The 27,878-nt window shown below is 48.5% G+C and overlaps 1 protein-coding gene across 1 annotated transcript in view; it reads right to left on the bottom strand.

Annotated features, from left to right (window-relative positions):
- The window catches only part of FRAS1 (Fraser extracellular matrix complex subunit 1), a 1,313,599-nt gene that overhangs the window by 1,096,013 nt on the left and 189,708 nt on the right, over positions 1 to 27,878 (bottom strand). Inside the window, exon 5 of the mRNA XM_078676362.1 lies at positions 11,727 to 11,877. Within this exon, the coding sequence (XP_078532488.1) occupies positions 11,727 to 11,877 (151 nt within the window). The remainder of the gene's footprint in view (positions 1 to 11,726; positions 11,878 to 27,878) is intronic.

The following is a 27,878-nucleotide window of genomic DNA, read 5'->3' as shown; positions in this document are numbered from 1 at the left end:
TGAGAAACGAGGTTGGCACTTTAAATGCACAACCAACTATCGCCATCACAAAAAGAAAGTAAAGGGACTGCGTCATGCAGGATGTATTAGGTAAGCATAGGGTTAATAGAGGTGGTTACTGAAAGTGGAGGGAGAAGATAGAGCACAGGTGTTTAAAGCGCAGGTCTAGGAGAGTGCGTAGTACGTGGATGCTTGTAATTCAGCTGGGAAGTGTTCATGAAAGCAGATTCTGAAGATAAAGGCCCGGGGAGAGTCTGGCGTTGGGTAATAATTGGTTCATAAAGGGGTTTTATGCAGGTTTATCGGAATGAAGGTTTAAAGGTTTGCAACGATGGTTTGTCACAGGAGAGAAATGTTGGAGGATGAGAGAAGTGATTCTGGGCATCAACTTAGTGGTAGCTTGTTGGTTACATTTAGCGGGAAAACGTTGATTTTAGCTAATGCATACAAGGCAAGCATGGCACAATTTAGCACAGATATAAAAATGTTGCATGGACTTAACTACACTGTTTCACAATAATGTTTTTAAATTGTAGAGTACCCCTGACGAAGGGTCAGGAAAAGGCCCGAAATGCATTGGGTTATCAGGACTAATGAATGAGGATTGCTTATGTAGAACTCCGCGCTACAGTATAAGGCCAGGATTGGCATGTCTGCAGCTTTTAAGGATATAGTAAAATACATAAGATGTCCCTCATGTGACAAGAGGATAACGGATGAAAAAATGAAATATGGATTAAACTGGAATAAAAATGATGAAACTGGATTAAACTTTTGGCATCAAAGTTATGCTTGTTTAACGCTGTGCGTCCAAAATTGGGTTGATGTGTCGCCCCATCTCAACAGATCTTATCGCGATTACACAGATTAAATATATGTGGAGAGGGGGTGAAATACATACCTTCGCCTCTCTCAAACAACAATACAGCCTACATGATAGTGAGTTCTTTCGATACCTCCAGGTTAGACACGCACTCTTCACTCACATACCTAGAGACGCCGCACTTCCTGAGGCCTCTCCTCTGGAAGATCGTGTGCTAGATGGATACCTCCCTGAGAAGGCAATTTCTTTAATATATAAAAAACTAATAAATCATATGGAGGACCCATTGAGGCATATCAGAACACAGTGGAGTGCTGACGGGGTGGAGTTAGATGATGAAGATTGGACAGAGGCGATATCCTCTCCGAGAGTGGTTGTGATCCAGATGCGACTTCATCTGGTACAATTAAAGATATTGCATAGGTCATATATCACAGGGCCTCACCTGGTGCGAATGGGCCTAATAGAAAGTGGTGCGTGCCGAAGGGGGTGTGGAGAGCTCGGCACCTTCATGCATATTCTCTGGCATTGCGCGGAAGTACAGGAGTACTGAACCAAAGATTCATGACAAGATGAGAGGTGCTTTGGGGGTGCAGATAAGGCCAGAGGCCCGAAGAGGTCTGCTGAATGTGTGGCAACCTACCAACCTGAATGCATATGGGAAGCAATGGGTAACACTGGCATGTATGGTCGTGAAACGAAATATCGCTCAGTTATGGGGAGCCAGCCAGCCGCCCCAGGTTTCCAAGTGGACGGAGGACATGGATTGGTGTATGTTTCGGGAGAGGTCGGTATATGTAGCCAGGGGTTATCCAGAGAAATGGGGGAAGTTGTGGGGGACCTGGAATAGTTACCAAGGAGATATTTGTGCGCCCCCGGCGCGGCAGGTAGTGGTGGATGCGCTTGAATCCCCGTGACCTGATACTTATATACTGTTTTTATTATTTGGTATAAACAGGACTGTGTCTTTGTCAGCTGCTGAAATTGTATCTCACCTGATGCTTTTGTTTTGTTTTGTTTATTATTATTTTTTTTTGTTAATAAAAAGATTTATTTTTTTAAAACCTCTATGAACAGAGAAAAAACTTCAGATCAGCAAACATCAGGGAATTAAGAGCATATTGCGTAAAATCTCAAACAGAAGCGCATTACTTACTAGTTACAGGAAGGGAATTATGGGAACATGAATCCGTGGGTGGTATAATCTTTGCCTCCGTCCTTAATAGAATTTAAACTTTCCGTTCTGTTAGCTAGGACATTTTTTCATCCTAGGTCAGGACCGGAGTCTCGGATTATGCCAGTTTAAAGCTTATTTACCATCAAATGAGCCATATCTAGGATGGGCTTAAAACAGAACCTCTTGAAGGTAGAATCTGAAAACCATCAGCCTCATTCTTAATGTCTTCTAGACTTGTGTCTAGACTGAAGGCCTTGGAAGCCATTGCCCCACTGGCGGAATAGGCTCAAATAATCTTAAAATGAATACACACCTCCTGCATGACCCACCGCATCTAACGTACAATAGTGGGAGACGAAACTGCCTTATGTAGTTTCCAGCGAGCAATCAGGAGCTGTCTCTCTCCCGTAGGCCTAAAATTTACCAACATCTCCTCATATACTTTTAAACACTGCATCACGCATAGCTGAGGCAACTCAGGAAATGCTGTGTATTCGATAACTCTGGTGTGACAGTCTGTCGACTAATAGTAAAAGATACAGCCACAGGAGAAAAGGCTCTTCCTATGAGATATAGAGCTCTAACATATGAAACCCTTCTACACGATATCAAACAGAGAAGCATAGCCAGCTTCGCTGAAAGCTCCTCACCGTACAAGAACAGTCAGTCAGTAACATTATTTAGATTTAAAAAATCACAAAAGTTAATACATAATACATAGAGGTGAGAATATAACCACATTACAACATAAAAATGGATTATATAAATTTGAATCAAACCTTCCTTTAAAATTCTTAGTACAAGACCTTATTCGGTTGCCTGGATAAGAAAAGTTTGAGTACTATATTAACATCCCATAGCTCTGAATAGCGCAGTTCTGCAGAAAAGATACAATAATACCTTGCAACTGTCGGTAAACAAAAGGATGCACCTCACCGGGGAACCCTCTGCAGGTACATATTCCACCAATATTGCAGAACGGAAGGTATTTATGGAATGATAGGCCACACCTTGCTTGGCCAGACTAACCAAAAAATGTAAGTTCTGAAATACGTCAGCGCCCACAGGATCACAACTCCGTCGCACACACCAACGACACTATCGAGTTCAAGCTGATCAGTATCACTTGACCATTCTGTCAGACCAGGCCTTGGACAAGAGGTCACCCGGGTATGCCGAAAGACCTGGGATCGACCATCTACTTCTGTAATCCTCCACACCATCAGGCATAGGGACCGGTTCGACACCATCTAATGCGGACACCAATCCGGGTTGAACAGAAGCTCTGGAATCTGGGGGAGACAGATTAAAAAATCCCCAACGAGTTTGAGAAGAACCAGAAACCTAACTTGCAACTGTAATATTGGGATGATGATAACCACCTTTGTGTGTTGCAGGCTGGTTTGAGCTGAGGCTCTTGTGATCATTACAAATGGCAGGAATGCTTATGCACACTTCTGTCCCGAATCCTGCAGGAATGCATCCGTGGCAGCTGTCAGAGGGTCCATCCTCCAACTGAAGAACCGGGCTAACTGATGATCTAGTCTGGAGGCAAAAAGATCCACTGAAAACAGGCCCCACTGCGCTTGAGCATGTCAAAACCCTCCAGGTGTAACCTCCATAGACTGGAATATCGAAAATGGTGTAAGTTTCAGAATGCCTCCTGGTTCTCCCGACCGGGGAAGTACTCCACCGTTACCGAGATCTGGTGGTCGAGGCAGAATTGCCAAAAATGTGTTGCGAGATCTGAAAGAAATGGGTTCCATCCAGGTGATTTATGTACCAGACAGTCAAAATATTGTAAAATGTTTTTTAAGACACGTCTGAATTCTGTCTCTGGTCCAGCACCAGACCACAAAGTATCCCGCCAGAAGCTCTAGGCAGCTGATGTGCAACGCCTGCTCCTACGGAGGCCATGACCCACCTGTGGAAAAATCTCCACACAGAGCGCCCTAACCTGACCTTTTGGCATTGGATTCTATAACCAGGTTGGGAGCCGAACCTAACCTAGCTCATTCATTCCACACCCCCATGTGGGAGAGCCACCAGCGAATGTCTTCCCGAGCTTCGTCAGACAGGACAAGAGAATGAAAATAAGAGAGGCCTCTACCCAAAGTGCACGGTCATCAATCTCTGCAATGCTCGTTAATGCAATGGGCCCGGGTAGATGGCTTAAATGGAGGCTAAGAAAAGCCCTACCAGATGGGCTATCAGAAAGGAGGGGCACCCTCTGTTTGGCTAACATTTTGCCCAGCTTGCGTTGGGTCTTGGACATCATCTGAAAAGTAAGGCTGACAGTGGACTCGTTAGAACACAGGAAGGTTGTCTTCCGAGAAGGTACAAGAAGAGTCTTATTGACTTTGATGACAAAGCTTAAGCTCGCCAAGAGGTCAACCGCTCGTCCCATTTCAACTATTGAGGATCTTGTGCCAAAACAAGCATATCGCCAGGAATACAATAAGGCAAATTCCGTGCACTCGAAGGTACTCCACGACCAGTTTGATCACCTTCGTGTAGCACCAAGGAGCAGAGGAAAAACCGAAAGGCAGAGTGGTGAATTGGAAGATTGTTGACACCAGACAAACTGCAGGAGCTTACTGTGTGGAGAAAAGATTGGGATCACGACATACGCATCCTTCAAATCCAAACACACGCATCCTTCAAATCCAAACACACCATCTAATCTGTTGGATGCAAGACATCCCTCAGGAGATAAATTGCCTCCATTTTGAAATGGCTGTAAACCAGCCATTCATTATACTCGCGTAGGATAAACACCGAACACTGACCCCAGTTTGCTTTCCCTACTAAGAACATATTGCTGACGAAACCCTGCAGGTGAGGAGATGTAAGAAAACTACTTTCTCTAGGATCGGGGTAACCTCTGCGTCCACAAAGTCTGCTTCTTGCCTTGACAACTGGATTGGTCTGGGCCTTGTCTCTTGCCATGGAGGTCCACAGACTTCTATATGAAAACCATGAACAGTCTGCAAAACCCGAGCATGGTTTTTGATTGTCACCCATACATGTATAAAATTGGCCAGCCGACCACCCACTTTTAGAGGGGAAGAGGTAGATACACTTAGCAGAATTTGAGGTAGTGTTATCACCTTTGAAACCACTGCCTCTTGAACACCTGCCGCAGGTTGGGCAGAAATTACCATAGTGGGTTTGATCTTGGACCTGCCATGCCTGGAGCCTTGCCTTCTAGAGTCTAGAGTTTTGGAAGAACTGGCCGGTTGAGCCGCCCCTATCACGACAAGCCCCATGGAAAACCTGTGAGGAAAACACCCACTTAATAGAAGAAAGACTGGGCTTTACCTAATGATGTGAAAGTGTTCACAAAATTCAAAAGTTCTTTCATAAAAGGCTGTCATGCAAACTAGGGGCAGATTTAGATATCCAAATTCTATAACCTCAGGAGCCAAATCGCTAGGTTGAGCTCCTTGGGGTTTGGATGTCTGATTTAGCCATGGTTCTGAGCTAGAAGGCTGGAGGTGAAGTTTCTCGTGTGGAACTACTGAAATGGCTAGAATAAAGGTGAGATATGTCTGCCTGAGTTTACAAACCAGAAATGGAAGGAGAGCGAGAGGCAGAAAGGCGTAGGCAAATATCCCTGACCAATTCATCCAGAGGGCATTGCCTTTGGATAGAGAGTGTGGGAACCTGGATGTGAAGTTTTGCCATTTCATGTTCTCCACTGTTGCAAAAGAGATCTATTTTGAAAAGCCCAACCTGTGAAAGTAAGGGAAGAGGACTTGAGGGTGGAGTTCCCACTTGTGGACTTGTTGCCGCATCCTGCTGAGGAGGTCTGCAAAGTCATCATCTTTCCATGGAAGGTTTTCTGCTAGCAGCTGTATTTTGTGATGTACTGCCCAATGCCAAATGGTCTGAGAGAGGCGTGATAACTGTAAAGAGTATAGTACTTGGCTGTCATATTGTCAGTCCGAACTAGGACAACCTTGCCTATAAGGTGAGATAAAAATGCTTTCAGCGCTAGGTAACAGCTTGAAGCTCTAGGTAGTTGTTGTGGAGATTCTGGCATCTGCTGTCCCAGAGTCCTTGAACTATTAAATGTTGTAAGTGAACACCCCACAATGTAAGGAATGCGTCTGCTGTTTGCACAATCTGTGGGACAGGGTCGACAAAGGGCCGCCATTTTGATAAGTTCCAGCACAGAAGAGAGAGATGGGTGTGGCTGTCTACCAACACTAGAACTTGTGACCCTGTGATTGATTCCATTGTCCTGCTAAGCATTCCTGTGGAGCACGGGTACTCATAGTACGGCCCGCTGGCTGCCAGCGGCCCGGCAAGCCTTCCTGGGCGGCCCGCGGACCTTGCAGACAATTTACCCGTGTTTAAAAAAAACAAAAAAAGTGTCTGCAAACACTGCGCCGAGATTCTGCTGCTCTGTGGGGGCCCAGGCATTCCAGTGATAGTCAGAGTGGAGCTGCAGCGGCGCTAAGAGGTGAAATACAAAAGCCTCAAAATACAAATGGTCTTTTAAAGACCTGTGAAGTGCTCGGGTGCGGCTGTGTGTGTGTGTGTACCCGGAAGCTGTCTCAGCCCGGGAACACACAGGCAAGGTGAGATGAAGAGGGTGACAGAGGGACGTAGAGGGAGGGAGACCGAAGGGAGGGAGGGAAAGGGAGGGAGGGAGGGAAGGGAGACAGAGGGAGGGCGAGGGAGAACGAGGGAGGGAGGGAGAGGGAGGGAGAGCGAGGGAGAGCGAGGGAGGGGGGGAAGGGAGGGAAGGAGAGGGAGGGAGGGAAAAGGAGGCAGACAGACAGAAGGAGGGAAAGGGAGGGAGGGAAAGGAAGGCAGAGAGGGAGAGCGAGGGAGGGAAAGGGAGAGAGAGGGAGGGAAAGGGATAGAGGGAGGGAGGGAGACGGAGGGAGAGCAAGGGAGGGAGGGAAAAAGAGAGGGAGAGACAGGGAGAGTGAGGGAGGGAGGCAGAGGGAGAGCAAGGGAGGGAGGTGGAGGGAGAGCGAGGGAGGGAGGGAAAGGGAGGGAGAGGGAGGGAGGGAAAGGGAGGCAGACCGATAAAGAGGGAGGGAGGGAGAGCGAGCGAGGGAAAAGTAGGGAGAGCGAGGGAGGGAAATGGAGGGAGAGAGGGAAAGGGAGGCAGAAAGAGGGAGAGAGAGGGAGGTTAAGGAAAGGAGGGAGGGTAAGGGAGGCAGACAGGAGAGCGAGGGAGGGAAGGAAAGGAGGGAGGGAAAGGGAGGGAGACAGAGGGTGAGGGAGGGAGAGAGAGGGAGGGAAACAGAGAAAGGGAGACAGAAAGGGAGAGGGAGGGAGACAGACGGAGAGAGAGGGAGACAGACAGACAGAGGGAGACAGACAGACAGAGGGAGACAGACAGACAGAGGGTGGGAGACAGACAGAGGGTGGGAGACAGACAGAGGGCGGGAGACAGACAGAGGGCGGGAGACAGACAGAGGGCGGGAGACAGACAGAGGGCGGGAGACAGACAGAGGGCGGGAGACAGACAGAGGGCGGGAGACAGACAGAGGGCGGGAGACAGACAGAGGGCGGGAGACAGACAGAGGGCGGGAGACAGACAGAGGGCGGGAGACAGACAGAGGGAGGGAGACAGACAGGGGGAGGGAGACAGACAGAGGGAGGGAGACAGACAGAGGGAGGGAGACAGACAGAGGGAGGGAGACAGACAGAGGGAGGGAGACAGACAGAGGGAGGGAGACAGACAGAGGGAGGGAGACAGACAGAGGGAGGGAGACAGACAGAGGGAGGGAGACAGACAGAGGGAGGGAGAGGGAGGGAGACAGACAGAGGGAGGGAGGGAGACAGGGAGAGGGTGACAGAGGGAGACAGGGAGGGTGAGAGGGAGGGAGACAGACAGAGGGAGACAGACAGAGGGAGAAAAACAGAGGCAGACAGAGAGGGAGACAGAGAGGGAGACAGAGAGGGAGACAGAGAGAGAGGGAGGTAGGGAGAAAGGGAGAGGGAGGGAGACAAAGAGAGGGAGACGGAGGCAGACAGAGAAAGGGAGAAGGAGGGAAACAGAGAAAGGGAGAGGGAGGGAGACAGAGGATGACAGACAGAGGGAGGGAGGAGGGAGACAGAGGGAGAGGGAAGGAGGGAGGAGGGACACAGAGGGAGAGGGAAGGAGAGAGAGGGAGACAGAGGGAAGAAGAGAGTGAGACAGAGGGAGAGGGAAGGAGAGAGAGTGAGACAGAGAGAGAGAGGGAGACAGAGAGAGAGAGAGAGAGGGAGACAGAGAGAGAGAGAGGGCGACAGAGAGAGAGAGAGAGAGAGAGAGAGAGACAGAGAGAGGGAGACAGAGAGAGAGGGAGTGAGACAGTCAAGAGTGAGTGAGACAGAGGGAGTCAGGGAGAGAGAGAGGGCGAGAGAGGGAGTGAGAGGGAGTGAGACAGTGAGTGAGAGGGAGAAATAGGGAGAGATGGAGGGAGAGAGGGACGGAGAGGTTGAGAGAGAGAGAGAGAGCGAGAGATAGAGCGAGAGAGAGAGAGAGAGCGAGAGAGCGAGATGTGTGTATGCCGGGTCTGGTGGCTCAGTGGACGAAGGCGTCCGCTGCAGGGACCTGTGTTCAACCTCATGGTCACAGTTATTTTTGTTGCACTAGCCCCGTCCCCTCCCCCACTGACCCCGCCCCACCAGTGCGGCCCTCAGACACAAACCACACTGTAAATTTGGCCCCCGAGAGAAAGTTTGTGAGTACCCATGCTGTGTAGAGTATGCTGTTTAATCTTGCATGAGGTACTATGGCAGTGCATGATGCTATCATCCCATGATGCTACATGAAAGTTCTGCCTGGTAGAGACGGATTGGTTTGGAATTGTGGTAGAAGCATTTGGAAATTATGAATCCTGGCTGCATTGGGATAGGCTAGACACAGTTGAGTATCGCTGCAAAATAAGATTGCAGCTGTGAAGGTTGACGATGGGATTTTTGTGCATGGACTGTGACTCCACGCTGATGCAAAAAATGTATGGTAGTTTGAGTGTTTTGCAGACACTTGTGTTGTGTGTTGGTTTTGATAAGCCAATCGTCGAGATATGGAAAGACTTGAATCGGTTGTATACTTGGGTAAGCTGCTACCGCTGCTAAGCATTTGATGAATACTATGGGTGCTGCAGTGACTCAATGGCAGCACTTCGAATTGATAATGCTTTCCTACTATTACAAATCCGAGATATTTGAAATGCGTTGGTTGAATAGGGATGTGAAAATATGCATCCACTAAGTCTAGCATTGACAAAGTCGCCGTGTTGCAGTAGTGGAAGCACTTGAAGTGTGTCCATAAGGAAGTGTTCTGATGGTATATAAAGGTTTAAAGGCCTGAGATCTAAAATTGGCTTTAGAGAACCGTCCTTTTTGGGTATTAGGAGGTAAAGTAGTAAACCCCTAACCCTTGAGGTAGAATTGGGACTGGTTCAATAGCCCCTTTTGTTAAAAAGAGCTTGTACTTCTTGTTTGAGCAATTGTTGGTGCTCCAGAGAGCCTTTGATTGCGAGGTTGGATACTGGTATGATTGCTGGTGAGCTCCAGACAATAAACATGTTGGATAATGTCCAACATCCACTTATGTGATTGTATTGATTGCCAAGTGGGAAGAAACTGCTGCAGACGTCCACCTACAGGTGTAAGAAGGTTGGGGGAAATTGTTATTGAGTCACTACTATGGAAGGGACTGGTAGCCATGTCATTTTTCTCTTAAAGGAATTTTATATCCAGTGTCCTTTCCCAAGAAGCTATCTGCCAGTGCCTCATTAAATTACAGAAGTGGCTCAGAAGATGTTTGCCCTGGCTGGAAGTCTTTCATTACCACAATGGTTTAAACCGCCAAGGTGGGTAGCTGGAGATCATGGACTGCAACCGCACTTCACATTACCATGGAGTGGAAGGAAAATTCTTTGGTTGCTGGTCCAGAGGGTGAGAGAAGACCTGATTCAGGGGAGGTATCATCATGATAGGGCTGACTGAACTCATCAACTGCTTCATAATTGTTGTCCGAATCTATGCTAGGAGTGTAAGGAGTGAGTTCTCCCTTGTGGAGGCAGCAAATCAAGTGGGGGAAGCAGTACCACAACAGCAGGCGGGCAACGTTTCTGTCACAATCAGACCAGTGCCAAGTTGGAAAGTACAACAGATGTCTTCTCATCTGGAGTTGATGGACACTAGTGTCAAATTCCCAGGAACCGATGTGGCCCGCTGCACCAGAAGTCGGTTGGGAATTGGAGTCAGACGTGTTGTGATGGGCTACGAGGGTTCCACTGGTGCTTAGAGCGAACCCACTGGCTGTACTGCAGAGTAAGAGCCTCTCAGCTTCGTAGGGCTCAAAGGCACCCCAGAGGTAGTCTACAAAGGTCCAAAGAGTCGGAGCATGGCCTTGAGAACTCTTTGATCTGTATGGGAATGGTGAACAGCCTGGAAACTTGTGGTCTGCCAGAACTAGTTGAAGGATCTTCTCTGAAGTCAACAGGTTCTAGAAGCAAGACAAAGAACCATGGTGCGCCCCGCACTTTCGCAGGTGAATGAGAGTGGCGAGAGGGGCCGAGTCCTGCTATGATTTCTTCTGCTTCCTTATGGACTTACCAGACTATTTAAATATCAATGAAGACCAGCCTCTGGAATGGATCAATCGACTTCTAGAGCAAGTACAGGACTGAGACTGCCTCTTCGACTTGGAACAAGCCTTTGACAAGTCCCATCACGGGGACTTCCTAGGTTTGGCAATGTAGAGTTTAGGATCACGCTCCCAGATTGCTTTCGGATTCATGGGCGCACTGTCACTGCAGGCCTTGGAGTCGTGGCTCGACCCGAGTCACCACAGACACACCTGATAGAATCTGCCACAGACATCTCTTTGTGACAGTCATTACAGGGCTTAAAACTGCTTTTGGGGGTGTTGTCTTGCAAATTGTTGAATTTTGTGAGGTAAATGTCTCTGAGAGACAAGGAAGAGAGCTCCTGATGCATATCTGATTGAACAGAAAGGACATCAGACTGCGGGAGTGGCACCTTTATAGGCCTTGCTCATCATTTACGGTACAGAAAGGCATCAGAGTGCAGCCACGTGACACCACCTGTCACACGCAGAGGTACCGCTGAAAAGTTTCCAGATCCAGTCTGAAGGTGAGGAACCTAGGGCTAGAAGTCTCCATCAGAAGGCACCTTATAAAAGCGGACCCACGTTTGAAGCGCCCTTGCTCGCTCTCATGACCACTATTAGTGGCTGAACGTTAATACATGTGTGTAAGTGTAAAACAAACTGCCGTAGCAGCATGTTGAAGGAAGCAAATTGGAAAGTGTTACCTCTGAGATCACAGTAAAGTTAAAACAGTAGCATTGCAAAGGTCAAAATGAGTAATTGGATAATTTAGTTGAAAAACAAGTTGAGGAACAATAAATAAAGAATGGATTCTATGTAAGATGCCAGTCCTAGTGGCAGAGTGATTTGTGCATTAAGTAAAAAAAGAGGCTGGTGCCACTTTTGGGACAGAGAGGTACGAATAATCATGTTGCTTTTCTTTTTTGTAGGCGTGGATGATAACTTAAAAGGATTTCTATTCGTGCCTGAAATCATGCCATTATCAATCTTCAACATAACTATTTGAAATCATGTTTGATTCTAATCATATACTGCTTAGCACAATCAACACAACTTTAAAAAAAAGATGCCACACAAAGGACAGTTGACAAATCCAAAAACATACCGCTTGTATGCCTTCTACTGTACAGTACCTTGAGTAAATGTTGCAATGGGTGAGCCTGGTTTCAGCTTGCTTTCTACATAGCCATGTGTGGGGTTTGCTGTGATTTCATAGACTAGCTGCTTGTCCTCAGTATCAGGGTCGACAGCTTGTAGCTCTTTTTTCGTAATTAGATTTGTAACCTGAAACAGACACATATAACTGCAAGTGAAGATAAGCTACGATATGATGGCGAAAACGAAACTTGTAGAATTATGGATGGAGGACCGTGAACAACTGGGATATATTTAACTGAAGGGCTATGAGGAACATCAAAGAGAGTGGTCTTTGATACCACTCACTCAAAGCCGGATGTAAAATAACAACCCTTTTATTCACTGTTACTCCATCTACAAATGTATCTTATGTATTTACCAGTATAAGCTCTACCCTGTTGAGCAGAGCACTGCAGAGATGCAGGGATAAAGAGGAAGTCATACACATCTTCTACATTAGCCTGATCTCCCTCAAATATAAACAAGCATTCACAATGCAATAGGTCTCGGATTAATTAAGTTTGAGCTATTGGCATTGCTAAATACTGCAACACCATCTGCAACAAAAGCCTATAAATTGTAGGCCAAAAAAATGTGTATTTATTTTTGTAGCAATTGTGTCATGCTGCGCTTTAGATGAATATGTTTATAAAGTGTGCCATACTGCGATTGCTACAATAGTTAATTGTGGATGCGTTAACAATTGATGTGTGCACTGATGGCTGGTGGTGTGTGTGCCTGTAGAAATTGTGCACTGATGGCTGGTGGTGTGTGTGACTGGTGGAAATGTGCACTGACGGCTGGTGGTGTGTGTGCCTGGTGGAAGCGTGCACTGACGACTGGTGGTGTGTGTGTGTGTGTGTGTGTGTCTGGTGAAAGCGTGCACTGACGGCTGGTGGTGTGTGTGTACCTGGTGAAAGCATGCACAGACGGCTGGTGGTATGTGTGTGCCTTGTGAAAACGTGCACTGATGTCTGGTGGAAGCGTGCACTGATGGCTGTTGGTGTTTGTGCCCGGTGAAAGCGTACACTGACGACTGATGGTGTCTGTGCCTGGTGAAAGTGTGCACTGACGGTGTGGTTGTATGTGTGGCTGTGTGTGTGGTTGGTTGTGTGTGGTTGTGTGTGTGTGTGGTTGTGTGTGTGTGTGGTTGTGTGTGTGTGGTTGAGTGTGTGTGGCTGGTGAAAGCATGCACAGACGGCTGGTGGTATGTGGGTGCCTTGTGAAAGCGTGCACTGACTTCTGGTGTTGTGTGCCTGGTGGAAGCGTGCACTGACGGCGGGTGGTGTTTGTGCCCGGTGAAAGCGTACACTGACGACTGATGGGGTCTGTGCCTGGTGAAAGTGTGCACTGACGGTGTGTTTGTGTGTGTGTGTGTGTGTGTGTGTGTGTGTGTGTGTGTGTGGCTGTGTGTGTGGCTGTGTGTGTGGCTGTGGCTGTGTGTGTGGCTGTGTGTGTGGCTGTGTGTGTGGCTGTGTGTGTGGCTGTGTGTGTGGCTGTGTGTGTGTGTGTGTGGATGTGTGTGTGTCTGGATGTGTGTGTGTCTGGATGTGTGTGTGTCTGGATGTGTGTGTGTGTGTCTGGATGTGTGTGTGTGTGTGTGGATGTGTGTGTGTGGATGTGTGTGTGGTTGTGCGCCTCGAGCTGGGAATCCTTTTAAATAAAAGGAGTGAGTGATAGAGAGAGAGAGTGAGAGAGACTCAACGCAGACGTGAGGTCCCACCACCCCTATGCCAGACCCAGCGAATGAAGTGTATTCCCACCTACACACATAGAAATAGCCCCCACTGGGTAACGGCAGAGCTCACCTCCTGCTTCCTCTGAAACATCTGCTGGCTGTTTGATAGTCCTGCTCTAGATGGCGCCTACCTTCTATTCCCTATGGGATGGGTTCCTGCCATCGATCGCTGGCACAGTTCTGTTTTGTTATTTTCAATTTCCTACAGTAAGTTAGGATAAGTATTGCTCCACACATTTCTCCGGAGTGGGGAAGGCTCTACATATCGTATAGTTATCATGCGCCCAACAATGAAACTAATGAGTGGATCATATGGGCACCCAAGTAGATTACTGATATATTTATAACACATACAATTACGGGGGACCCTAGGGCTAGTTTAGTGACCGTGCTCTGGATACACGCCCTTCCAAACATTTACAACAACAAGAGTACCAGAGGGTCAAGATAGTAACAAGGGATATTTGGATAACGGCTGAGAATTAGTACCACTAGCTATATCCCAACTCTTCTTTATAAGATAAAAATAAGCCAATCAAGTGTATGGTCTTGAACACCCATCAGTCACCACTCGAAACCGCCCTTCATCATTTGGGGTTCTAGGGACCCACACAATAACCTGCCTGATAACAATCAGAAAAGGGCCTAATAGATGATAAACGGTTCCTCCTGTGGGCAGTGTGGGGTCACCTTTTGTCAGGAGTAGTTGGTTGTATATATATATATATATATGAGTGGAGTGGCTAATGGGGTAACAAACAAATGTGCAGTGCAGAGAAAATGTGATACCAAAAAATGAGAAAAACATAGATAAAATTGGTTTAGGAAGCAGAAAACTAATTTTAATCGGATATAGCTTCCAATGCCAACATTAAAAATAGCCAAGACAGAGAAAATTTATAAACTGTCTAGTAGTGGAACGTGGTCAACATGTTTCAGCAAATAACGGCCATGTGGCCTTGCTTTCTTCAGGACCTTATCAAAACGACTACTGCTACTGCAAACAAAACCAAAGTGTGAACCAAATAAAAAGAAATAGTGTTCTAAAAAAGTGAAACAACTCAGATACTGGTATACAAGTCACCTGGACCTCCTAAGTGTACTCTTCCGTATCTTCTTACAGATTTGGTTGTTCACTAAAAGAGTCAAAAGAATAGCATGAGTACATCACACACAACCTGTCTCCAAACATCCTTGTCCACATTATCATGAGTAAACTTCATCATCAATAAGGCCTATGATTGGAGGAGCTTGGCGGGCATCCGAGATGGCCGCGTGAGCACAGCGCTCCCCGGACCCCCGCCACTCCCGGCATGATATCCTGAATTAATCCTGACTTTCTACGAGGATTTGTGTAGAGGACACTGGGCTGATTGCCCTGGACTTTTTGAAATTTGATTTGGACCCGGGGTGCCGGAGTTACATCGATTCGAACCTTCGGGCTCCGCCCTCGAGGTACGCCCGGGACTGGGTGAAGCTCAGTGGCCGTCTTGCAGTTGAACAACAACGGCAGGGGGATTCGACTTGTGGGCCCCCCTCTTAGGTTTCGGTTTCGTTTCTGCCTCAGACTGAGACATCTGGCAGAGGAGCCTGGTCTGGGCTGAAGTCAGGGCACGGCACGGCTGTCGGGCCTTTGGCGGGTTTCTTCTCCTGTCTGTTGGCCCTCCTAATAGTGGTACCCTGGCTGCAGTTCGTTGGTCCAGAGGCCCTGCTTTCCGGTGGCCATTCCATCGTGCCTGGTTGACCTGCCGGTGACGCAGTTCTAATATGGCTGGCAGAGGGGACCGAGAGACTCGGAAGACCAAGACGCCCCTGCGTGGGGGCCCGGTCCAGTCCAACTTTATGGACCGCTACACCCATTCCAAAGGGTCTCCCGGAACCGCCCTGCCCGGATCGAGTACCGGTGATCACACTGTGGATGCGTCAACGGAGCCATCCTTACAGGACGTCATGGGCGCCATTTCTGCCATGAAGGAGACAATAGGCCAACAATATGAAGCTTTGGCCCACAAAATTGACACCGTGGCCATTGACGTGAACTTGATTCGCGCTGACCTGTCGAAAACCAATGAAAAGGTGAAGTCATTGGATCTCAAGTCATCCACTCTCATGGAAGACGTTTCGGAGATGCAGACGGAGATCGGCAACCTTCGTAAGGTGAATGACTTCGTAACCCGGCGCTTGGAGGAGTTTGAGAACAGGGCCCGTCGCTGTAACGTGCGCGTGGTCGGAGTTCCGGAACATCCAGAACCTCACTCTGTTGATCTCCTAGTTGAAGACTTGATCCAGAACCACCTCTCCCCGTCTGGTTTGACTACGTTTTTCGCAGTGGAACGTGCCCATCGTGTTCCGGGGGGCAAGGGTAAGCCGGGTGCCCCGCCGAGGCCTATTGTTGCGAAACTCTTCCATTATAGGGATCGAGACGCTATCCTGCAAGCATCGCGTGTGAAGGGCCCGGTGGCCTTTGAGAACGCCACGGTGAACTTCTATCCGGACTTTTCTCAACAGGTCCAGAGACAGCGTATGGGCTTCCGTGATGTCAAGAAACGTCTCCGAGACATGGGGCTTCGCTACGCCATGCTTTTTCCGACCAGGCTGCGAGTCGAGTACAACGACCGAACCTTCTTCTTTGATCGGCCTGATTCTGTAAATGACTGGATGGACTCTCTGCCTGACCGACCTCCTGGGGCTGAGTCCGCCGCCCACCCGGGTGGTGCTGAGGGTGGCGTGGAGAGCTGAACAATCCGTTTACTCCTGTACCCTCGAATAGAGTAAACTTTTCGGGGATCTAATGCCTCAGTGCCTCTACTGTTTGTATATTTTCCTCATTGTCTGTCCTACTCGGGGTGGCGGGTGGGCCGGAGCCTTTCCTCCTCCGGGGTTCTTTTTGTAGAATAGGGGTTCTTGGGCGACAGGCACACTGCATGTTGGGGTGGCTATTTAGCTTTTTGCAGGGGTGCAGGGTGGGGGGTGTTTTCTTCATTGTTGGGGGGTGGGTGATTGGGTTGTTTGATGTTTTAGTGTTATGTTCTCAAGGCGAATCACTCTTGTTTCTGCTATTTTTTACGTCGTGCTCATTGCGGGGGGGTTTCGGCGTTGCTGTGTGGGATGGGGGGTAGCGGGTTGAGGCTGGTTTCGTGGAATGTTAATGGTCTGGGAGACCGCATTAAGCGGAGCGTGGTGTTAAATGTCTACGTCGTTTATCTCCAGATATTGTTTTTTTGCAGGAAACTCATTTGGTGGGCAATTCTTGTCGTGCGATGAATAGGTGGGGTTATCGCCTTGTAGCACATTCGGGGTTTACCACTGGTTCCAGGTGGGTGGGTATCCTTATTCGGGCTTCCCTCCCCCTGGCCATTGATGATGTGATCCTTGATGATCGGGGTCGTTATGCTGTCCTCGTGGGTCGCTATGAGGGTCGTACCCTCTCCTTGTTTACTGTTTATGTGCCCCCCGGCCTACAGACTTCCACCTTTTCCGATTTGGGCCGTGTGTTGCTGAACCTTCCTGACAGTACTCTTTTTCTTGCAGGCGATTTTAATTCTGTTATATCCGGTCTGCAAGATCGTTACCCCCCTAGGGATACTCCTTCGGCCCAACAATGGCTAGGTGGGTTTTTGGACACATTTGGTCTGGTGGATTGCTGGAGGCTCATGCATCCTGCCCAGCTCCAATACACCTTCCATTCGGGGGCCCATGGGAGTCTGTCTAGACTGGATTATTTCCTGATGCCCGCGGCGCAGACGCCGGCGGTGCGTGAGGTCAAACACCTCCCCCGGGGCATCTCCGATCATTCTCCGCTCTGGCTTTGTTTTGAATTTGGGGTTGAGGCGGCGGGCCGAGTGGCTCCTATTAACCCCTGGTATATTGCTTCCCTGAGACCCGAAACCTTTTGACTAAGTCTTTAGATGCCTATTTTTTGGACAACGAGGGGTCGGTTTCCTCGGCTGTGTCCCTGTGGGAGGCCTTTAAAACAGTGATACGTGGGCAGGCCCTTTCCCTTATTGCTAAATCCAAGAAGGCTAGGAATCGGGAGGTGGTGGACCTTGAGACAGAGATTGCGGATAGGGAGGCCGACTTAGAGTCTGAAGTCACCTCTGATAAACTCCATGCCCTGGGTCTGAAACAATTTGCTTATAAATCCTTGGTCACGGATGCGGCTAGACTGATGTTTCGTGAACAGCAGGGTCATCTGTATGATGTGGGGGACAAAGCGGGTAAATTGCTGGCGTGGTTGGATAAGAAAGAGAGAGCGAATCGTGTGGTGCCTGTGATTCAGTCGTCGAATGGTGTCGAAGTGACAGACCCGGTTGGAATAGTGGAATGTTTTGCAGAATATTTTCGTGTGGTTTATACCCCTCTGTCTGGACGGGATGTGGCTGACTCTCGCCTTTTGTTGCGCGATATAGCTTTGCCCAGTGTTTCCGATTTAGACCGTGTCTCGTTAGAGTCTCCTTTTACTACGGATGAAATAGCGACTGCCATTCGTTCGCTCCGTTCGGGCAAGGCCTTGGGCCCGAACGGGTTACCAATTGAGCTGTACAAGCTACGCCCTGACAAGGTAGCGCCCCATCTTCGCGCTATGTTTTTGGAGTCCCGGGAACGGGGTATTCTCCCGTATGACCAGCGTCTTGCTACGATAGTTGTAATTCCCAAGGACGGGAAACCGCGAGACCTTTGTTCGTCTTATAGGCCCAATTCCCTGTTAAATGTTGAGCCTAAGGTCCTGGCTAAGCTCCTTGCGACCCGACTACTGACAGTCATTAGCGACTTGGTTCATCCGGATCAGTCCGGATTTATCCCGCATCGTAACACGGCTCTTAACCTACGTCGTCTCCACGGTGCTGTTGCGAGGGCGGGGCGTCTGACGGAGCCAGCCATTTTGGCCTCGTTGGATGCCTCGATGGCTTCTGACACGGTCGAGTGGCCCTATATTTGGGCAGCTCTCGAAAAATTCGGTTTTGGACCTGAATTTATCGGATGGGTGAAGTTGTTGTATGTGGAACCCTTAGCGCAAGTTGTGGTGAACGGTAGAGTTTCTGTCCCCTTCGGCCTTGGTAGAGGGACCCGTCAGGGTTGTCCCTTATCTCCATTGCTTTTCGCGCTGGCCCTGGAACCGTTGGCTGCGTGGCTTCGATGGGAGCCTTCACTCAAGGGGATCCGTTGGTCACCGGACTTTGAAGACCGTGTCTCTCTTTACGCGGACGACATTCTTCTGTATCTTACATCCCCGCGCAAATCCTTGAACGTCTTATTTGATGTTCTTACTTCGTTCGGTGCTAACTCTGGCCTTGTTATTAATTGGGCTAAGTCCTGCGTGTATGTTCTCTCGGGTGTTTTGCCCTCTTTGCCGGCCAGGTTCCCTATCCAGGTGGTCCAGTCTGGCTTCAAGTATTTGGGGATTTTTATTACCCTGGATCCCTCCCTCCGGTTTGAGCGTAATCTCCTCCCCCCGCTTCTTCGATTGCGACTGGATGTGGCCCGTTGGCGTAAGCTACCCCTGTCTCCTCTGGGTCGGGCGGCTCTATTTAAAATGATGTCCTTGCCGCGGTTCCTCTACGCCCTTCAGAACTCCTTCGACGACATTCCCGCTACTTATTTCAGAGAAATCGAGAGTCTGCAAAGACAATTGATTTGGGACGGGCGCCCGCGTATTGCCCTTGCGAAACTTACTATCCCTTGGTACGAAGGGGGCATGGCGCTCCCCGACATCAAGAGATACTACTGGGCTGCCCAGCTATCGGCCATTAATCACGCGATGTACTCGCCGGGTCGTGATCCGGCTTTTGAGATGGATAAGCTCCAGTTGCCGGGTGTGGACTTTAATAGAGCGCTATACTCTAGATCAGCCGGGAGCCATCTTGTGGGCCCGTCCAGGGCTGCGGTCAAAGTGTGGCGTGCTGCGAATGTGAGTTTGGGGTGGGAGAACCGACTGACGCTGGCGACTCCGCTTTATGCTTCTGAACGTTTGGGAAGTCTCTGGTCTACTAAGGGTTTTGACCGCTGGGATGTGATTGGGATTTGTAAGGTGGGTGACGTTTGTGTGAATGGTCGCGTGAAGTCATTCCAGGCCCTTAAGGGGGAATACGACTTGAGTGATAGAGAGTTTTTTCGGTATCTGCAAGTCCGGCATGCCTTGGCCTCGGTTTTGACTCCTGATGTGGCCCTACCCGAGTCTTCCCCTCTTGAAGATCGTATACTAGATGGACACTTGCCCGACAGCACTATCTCGCTCATCTATAAGAAACTGATTCATAATCGTGCGGATTTGTTGGTCCGACTCCGGGAGATGTGGGTCGGTGATGGATTGGAACTGGATGACGAGGACTGGCAGTCGGCACTCTCCTCCCCAAAGGAGGTCGCCATTCCCGCCCGTCTTCGTTTGGTGCAACTTAAGATCCTCCACCGGGTGTATGTGACTGGTCCGCGTCTAGTAGTGATGGGTTTTTCCCCAGATGGTTTGTGTAAGCGTGGCTGTGGGATGAGCGCTACTTTTTTGCACATACTTTGGGAGTGTCCTGTGGTGGCGGCCTATTGGGTGGATGTGCTTGCGATAATGACTGTAGTTACGGGTGTTGCCTTGCGGCCTGAGGCCCGACGATGCCTGTTGAATGTGTGGGAACCCTCCGATTACTCTGTGGCCCAGACTAGGTGGGAGACCCTGGGGTACATGGTCGCGAAGCGCGACATTGCGCAACTCTGGGGCGCATCCCGACCTCCTGACGTTTCTGTGTGGGAGGACAACATGGACTGGTCCATGTTCCGAGAGAAGACAGTCTACGTGGCTAGGGGCAGGCCAGGGGCGTGGACGAAAATCTGGGGTCAATGGAATGCATACCGTGGAGAAATTTGTACCCCTCCCTTGGTTGCCACATCCGAAGTTACCCTGTCTCCTTAGGCCGACATTCCCGGAATTTTTCACTCTGTTCTAGGATCTTCCTGTCCTCCCTGCTTCCCCACCCCCTCACGGCCTTACCGAATCTCATTGATTTACGTCTGTTCTCCTGTTTAGTGACCTTCCCCGCTGCTTTTTGGGCTGACTCGATTATTGCAATCGCCTTGTTTTTGTGTTCGTTAATTTCATGTTTTATATAGAAAATTGTAGTATCCTGTTCTCTGTCTGGAGCAATTTCATTCTATGATTTGGCCTGGCCTCGGAAATGTTGATTAATTCATGTGTAATGCTATGTGCCTTAGCGGCCGGCCCGTGTGGTTGTGGGCCCATCCTTGTATTTCATATGATTGCTCAATAAAAAAATTTTAACACAAAAAAAAATAAAAATAAAATAAGGCCTATGATTGGGAGGAGCCAAGCTCGCGTCCGAGATGGCCGCGTTTTAGCTCGGCTCCGTCTACGTTCCTGTTCGAAACATAAATCCTGCTTTTATCCTGCCCCGGGAAGACACTTTCTGCTACGCTGTGGATCTACGGCGATTTATAGGCACTTACCGTCTGTTCCGGTTGTCTCTGGGTGCCGTGGTTCCGGAACTGTGCCTTCGCTCGCTTCGGGGCCTCCGGAGCGGACTGGCCTGAGTCTCCTCGGCGGCGCCCGGACGGGGCGCTACGCTGTGGCCGGCCCTTGATGGCGCAGTGGGCTCGACCGACGAGGCGGTTGTGCGGAGAGGCCGATTGCGGCTTTCTGGCCTGATCAGGCGGTCCCGCGGCCTGGAGTGGAGGCGCTGCCTTCTGCTGACGGGGCTGACCGTAAATGTGGCTTGTCCCCCCTTTGTTCTCCGGTCCGGCCATTTTGAGTGCCTCTGCCCGGACTCGGAGAACGGGGCCGGTGGCATTGGGGGGCCGGCGATCCTCCTTCTTCTGGTGGCCCCTCTTCCTGCTCTGGACGTGCCTCTGCTGGTGGTTGACTGAATTCCGTTTGCCTTGCTGCGGCCCGGTCGGGGGTCGTGGATCGCTGTGACCCCGCCGGGCTTCCAAGATGGCGGCCGACACTGTATATCTCAGCCGGGCCGAGATGGGCGGCGGTGGTCCACGATGTGGCACAGAAGCCGGATACTGTAAAGGTGTTCCTACACTTGCCGACATCCTCGCCGCCCTGCGCTCCTGGGGTACTCCTGTGGCCGCACCCGCTGTTAACCTGGAGGAGGCTCGTTTCGCTGGGCCGTTTGAGCCCCCCCTGGCGTGTGCGGCTACGTCGCTGCTGGGTGCGGCTGGACCTATCCTGGAAATTGTGGACCCGGAGGCTGCCGTTTCTGCGGATATGCGGAGTTCCACTGCCCTCCATCGTGATGTGTCCTCTCCTGTGCTGTGGGTCGGTGGGCCGGGTCCTGTCCGGGCCGGTCTTGGTGGTTCTTCCTGTTCTCCATCTCCTCGAATGGCCGAACGTAGATCCGGTGCTGACTCCGCTGGGTCGGCTCTCCTCAGATCCTCTTCGGAACTGTGCCTGCATTGTGTACAATGGTTTCTGACTGTTCCGGATCATCCGAGTTGTACACGAAACATCTTCTGCGGATTGAAGTTTGACCTCCCTGTTCTCTGCCTCCTGTTCCTCGTGGTCTGGTTCTTCGTGAGGCGGACTGCTACAGATTTGGAAAAACAAGGACAGGGATGAGAAGATCTTGCCTTTGTGGACTGTTGTCTTGTAATGGCTTGATGATCGGTTGGTACGGTATGACCATGTCGTATTTTTGTCGTATTCCTGGACTGTATCCTTGAAATCTTTGCCTTCCCGTGGACACTGATGTTTCGGACGGGAGGGTGGGAGCCTATGATTCTGTTTTATGGCCCTCTCCCGTGTTCTTTTCTCCCTTGTTCCTTCTTTTCCCCCCCTTCTTTTTTGTCTTTATGGTTCCATCTTGCTTTAGCTCTTCTATATTTCGGGTTCTGATTAGGGCGACAGGCACGCTGCTGGGGGGTAGGCCATAGCCTTCTGCAGGGGTGCAGGGTGGGCTTGCGGGGTGGGGGGGGGTCTGTCATTTCTTTGGGGTTTTTTTTCTCCCCTCATTTTTCTTACTTTTTGGTTCTATGGCTCTTGTGTGTCCTCTTTTTCGGGACGCGGTCTCAGCATGTGTCCCTCTGGGTGGGTTATTTTTGTAACACTAGCCGTTTGGTCTTACTGTGACTTTGGCTCACTACGTAATTTTGCTCCGGTTACTACTGGTTCTGTGTACCGATTTGTGGTTTCCGGCCTCGTTTGCCGTGGGGCGCGTGCTTGAGGTGGCGTTCTTCCTTTCGCCTTTTGTCCCCTTTTCCCTCTTTTTCCTCCCTTCCTCCCCCCTCTTGTGGGGGGGTTTTTCCTTATTCCCTGGGTTGTGTGACGGAGGGCTTTATTTGATAAGCTTTTTTCGACTCTGTTTGATATGATATGTTCTTGTTGTGGTGGGTGGGCGCTGAACGGCGGTTGCCACTGTTTTTCTGGCGAGACTCCTATTCTGCTTTTACCGATATGTGTTTGTCATTATTGAGTTATCCTGTATCTTCTGCCGCGGCTTGTTCGCGGCCCACCACGGCCCTCCGAGACTTCCTACCTGTTATTATCCTGTCATACCCGTTACTATATTAGAAAATCAACCTTCTCGTATCCTGCCCCTGTGGGTTGCTGTGTGGCTTTTAGCCCTTATTTCCTGTATGATTTGTTGTGATATTCTGTATGCGTTTCTGTACTGTTGAATATGTTCCTTCTTTGTGGTGGCCGGCCCGCTGGGTTGTAGGCCCGTATTTGTGAGCCTTCTCTGTACAATAAAGGTTTAAAAAAAAATAAATAAATAAATAAGGCCTATGAAAAAAATGAGGCCGATTGCACTGTATGTACTAGTGTCTCCTAGTTTACACAGAACTTGAAGATTTTCAAATTTCATATAGTCCATCTTACCCGATGTGTAAGATGTGCAGACCTCACCCCACCTGGCTGCGGCTCAGGACATAAGTGAAGCACCGCTCTGTTGAGGTGAATAAATACAGAAAGGATCACTCACCACAAACGTATTATAACACAGCATGGAATTCGCTCAATCTCATAATCTCCGTTAAAAGATGGTGAATATCACTACCTTCTGTTCATCATGTAAAAAACATCTATTGCAAGGTACTGCTCCCAAGAGGGTTCTACTAGTGCATTTCATAAAATGAAACTGCAAAGATGAAATCAGCATGTTTTTCTACAGCTGAGGTCCGTTATCAAGATCACATGACCCTCCTCGTTTGTATGAACTTGACCCACTAGGAAGAGCGATATTGTTCTACCTTTATCGGTTCTTCAAGGAAATTCCAATAATCGTATAGTGGGCCTGAAAAGCACCCGACACCATAACACCACTAAGAAGAGCGATGTCGTCATAGCTCAACCGGTCTTACATCGACACCATAAGTGGACCTTTGGCACATTATCCAATAACATCAAAAGAGCTGTGAAGAGACGTTGGCCTATTTTAAATTCGGGACCTCAATCTATTCAACAGCCGCTGTTTGCCTTTAAAAGAGGACCTAATCTAAGGGACAGGATGGTCCACACCAGACCGCGAGAAGAAGCACCCAGGTTGGTAGGCACTCTGTGGGACTTGCCTCCAGTGTCTGGCCACCATCCATGTGGTACCTGTAATCGTGTGCACAGACTTCTAAAACCACTGAAATTGACATCGGCACTTCCAGGCCCTGGAGACAAACAAAATTCACCAACTGTAACAGTGATAAACTGATCTATCTGATCACCTGCCCCTGCGGACTCAGATACGTGGGGATGACAACCCGTAAAATCAAGGTGAGGCTGTCTGAACACAGGAGTACCATCAACTGCAAACGGCAGGCGACAAAACTCACTACCCATTTCATTAACTTAAATCACTCACCCACTTCTTTCCAATGGACGGTTCTAGAGAAACCGTTTATTCCATCACATGTGACCAATGGGAGTAATTTTCTGTTGGTGAAGGAAAAAAAATGGGTGCTGAAACTTGGCACCGACCGTACAGGGCTCAATGATGACATACCTTGGTCCTCTCTGTGAGGTTAGAACTCTGCCAGCTGACGCTATGTCATCCCCATAGCTAATGTTCTGTTTGTATGACCCAACGGGTCGTCCTCTAGTCACTGCAATATTTTGGTTTTTCATCAGGAATATTACATTTTACATTTTACATACTTAATATAGCGTCACGGACCAGGGGGCAATATTTGCTCCGGTCTGGTGAACTAAGGCTGTACAGTGTTAATATTTACAGTAGGAAAGGGGCACACAACACTCCATAGTCTAGTCAGGTCCGTCCTGGTACCTTGCCGATATGTGTTTACCAAATTTCACCATGACTACTAGGCACCGGGATAGGACTGGTCAGTGTATCGAGTGCCTAACCAATCACAGCACTCGGTACTTTGCCGGCGTAGATACGACCTATGGCGGGGCTTGGTTGTCCATCACGTGGGATACTCGGCCTATCCGGGGCAGACTAACTTAAACCCATTCCCAGCAAGCCGGCGTTACCTCCCCAGACGGCACAGATGCCGCGTTGGAGTACCGACGGAGAGGTAGGGTTATGTTTGATATTCTAGCGCATTAGTTAAAGCGTGTAGGTGCCTTAGACACACTAGTGAATCATCGGAGGGAGGCAAGAGGGGCCTGGTCCACTTATGGTGTCGATGTAAGACCGGTTGAGCTATGACGACATCGCTCTTCTTAGTGGTGTTATGGTGTTGGGTGCTTTTCAGGCCCACTATACGATTATTGGAATTTCCTTGAAGAACCGATAAAGGTAGAACAATATCGCTCTTCCTAGTGGGTTAAGTTCATACAAACGAGGAGGGTCATGTGATCTTGATAACGGACCTCAGCTGTAGAAAAACATGCTGATTTCATCTTTGCAGTTTCATTTTATGAAATGCACTAGTAGAACCCTCTTGGGAGCAGTACCTTGCAATAGATGTTTTTTACATGATGAACAGAAGGTAGTGATATTCACCATCTTTTAACGGAGATTATGAGATTGAGCGAATTCCATGCTGTGTTATAATACGTTTGTGGTGAGTGATCCTTTCTGTATTTATTCACCTCAACAGAGCGGTGCTTCACTTATGTCCTGAGCCGCAGCCAGGTGGGGTGAGGTCTGCACATCTTACACATCGGGTAAGATGGACTATATGAAATTTGAAAATCTTCAAGTTCTGTGTAAACTAGGAGACACTAGTACATACAGTGCAATCGGCCTCATTTTTTTCATAGGCCTTATTGATGATGAAGTTTACTCATGATAATGTGGACAAGGATGTTTGGAGACAGGTTGTGTGTGATGTACTCATGCTATTCTTTTGACTCTTTTAGTGAACAACCGAATCTGTAAGAAGATACGGAAGAGTACACCTAGGAGGTCCAGGTGACTTGTATACCAGTATCTGAGTTGTTTCACTTTTTTAGAACACTATTTCTTTTTATTTGGTTCACACTTTGGTTTTGTTTGCAGTAGCAGTAGTCGTTTTGATAAGGTCCTGAAGAAAGCAAGCCCACATGGCCGTTATTTGCTGGAACATGTTGACCACGTTCCACTACTAGACAGTTTATAAATGTTCTCTGTCTTGGCTATTTTTAATGTTGGCATTGGAAGCTATATCCGATTAAAATTAGTTTTCTGCTTCCTAAACCAATTTTATCTACGTTTTTCTCATTTTTTGGTATCACATTTTCTCTGCACTGCACATTTGTTTGTTACCCCATTAGCCACTCCACTCATATATATATACAACCAACTACTCCTGACAAAAGGTGACCCCACACTGCCCACAGGAGGGACCGTTTATCATCTATTAGGCCCTTTTCTGATTGTTATCAGGCAGGTTGTTGTGTGGGTCCCTAGAACCCCAAATGATGAAGGGCGGTTTCGAGTGGTGACTGATGGGTGTTCAAGACCATACACTTGATTGGCTTATTTTTATCTTATAAAGAAGAGTTGGGATATAGCTAGTGGTACTAATTCTCAGCCGTTATCCAAATATCCCTTGTTACTATCTTGACCCTCTGGTACTCTTGTTGTTGTAAAAGATTACTGATATATAACAATGCTAAGAACTGGTCTACCGCTGGTGCATACAAAAATGTAAAATTGACGTATAATGCAATATTTGTGCAGTGTCGCAATAAAAATAAGTTAAACAAAACTAAAACTTCTCCCCTATTCTGAGAACTACATTGGCAACCATGAAAAGCGAAGACCATTTTCAAGAAATCCTGCACTGCCAACAAAAGACTACATCTGAAAATCTCTCCTCATTTTGTTGCCATTTTGCCTGTATCCAGTGTCAAGGAAACCAAAAAAAAGAAGGAAATGTCTGAGAATTGAGGGATAAAGGCTCATAATATATCCGCCATGAAAAGCTAATCCACGGGCCCTGCATTGTCAGCCTGGAACTGTCTTTCACTCGCCACACTCGCCATCAAAACTCATCCCTTGATTATCTCCTTCAAGGAACAGCAGGAGACAAATTGCTTCTGCGTCATCCTAGATTAATTAGTAGCCTACTTGCTCAGCTTCTAGTCGTGCTCCTTAGTCTCCTGTACACAATACAAGAATGCCGTGAGTGCTGCCTCCTTAACGTAAAGAGAAGATTCCAATTCTGCCTTGAGTAATGGATGGTGGACAACTGGCCACTCCCACGAACAAAAAAAGAGTGCCGGCACAGGGAGATGACAGTAAATACCAGAGTACTGGAAACTGGACTATGAATGCCACCCCAAAGTAGCGAAGGAATTGCCTCTGACCACACCTGGTGCTTTGTCAAGCAGGCCTCAGTGAGTGCCTGCTTTCTACCCAACCCACAAACTGAGGTATTTGACAATATTGTCCGGACTGCATACTCTATTTCAAGCACTGCACCCACAAATAGCATCCCAAATTGAAAAAAGATCATGTGAGGGTGCAGCACAGTCAGCACCCTCTCTAAAAGAGCTGCCATGAGGCCTAATACACCCCCAATAACCAGAACTCAACAGTTTAGAAATGGAGGCTAAAGGAGAGAACCCATATCTTTGAGTTTACCTCTTACTAGAGGAAGCACATGCAAGACAAACATCGTTTTTGCCTGTGGATCCAACAACCGTGGAAGATAACAACCAGCCTCAAGAAGAATAAAGAAAAACACAGCTAAAGGTGGCCGGGATCGATCCTAAAAATAAGAACAACTTTCTGTGAGCTCCACTTAAAAAGCAAAAATTGCAACAAGAAAGACAAGAGTAATGATTATTTGTTCATTTGACATTGCCTATTCATCAACACAGCTCACTGCATAATAACAGATAAACTGAGATGACCATATGAACATATCCTTTCGTTTACTTCCGATTCTACATTAGGTTTTTGTTGTTTTTTTTTAAATAGTGTTTTTCATCAGTAACTCTCTCATTCCAAAAGTCATTCCTCAACTAATTACATTAGGCTTGAAGTTCTTTGACTGCACTATGGCAGGAATGCATTCT

Source organism: Lissotriton helveticus, chromosome 2_1, assembly GCF_964261635.1.
Source record: "Lissotriton helveticus chromosome 2_1, aLisHel1.1, whole genome shotgun sequence".
NCBI classification, from domain to species: domain Eukaryota; kingdom Metazoa; phylum Chordata; class Amphibia; order Caudata; family Salamandridae; genus Lissotriton; species Lissotriton helveticus.
Note: the sequence above shows the minus strand (reverse complement) of the source record. Positions and strands in the feature narration are given on the sequence as shown.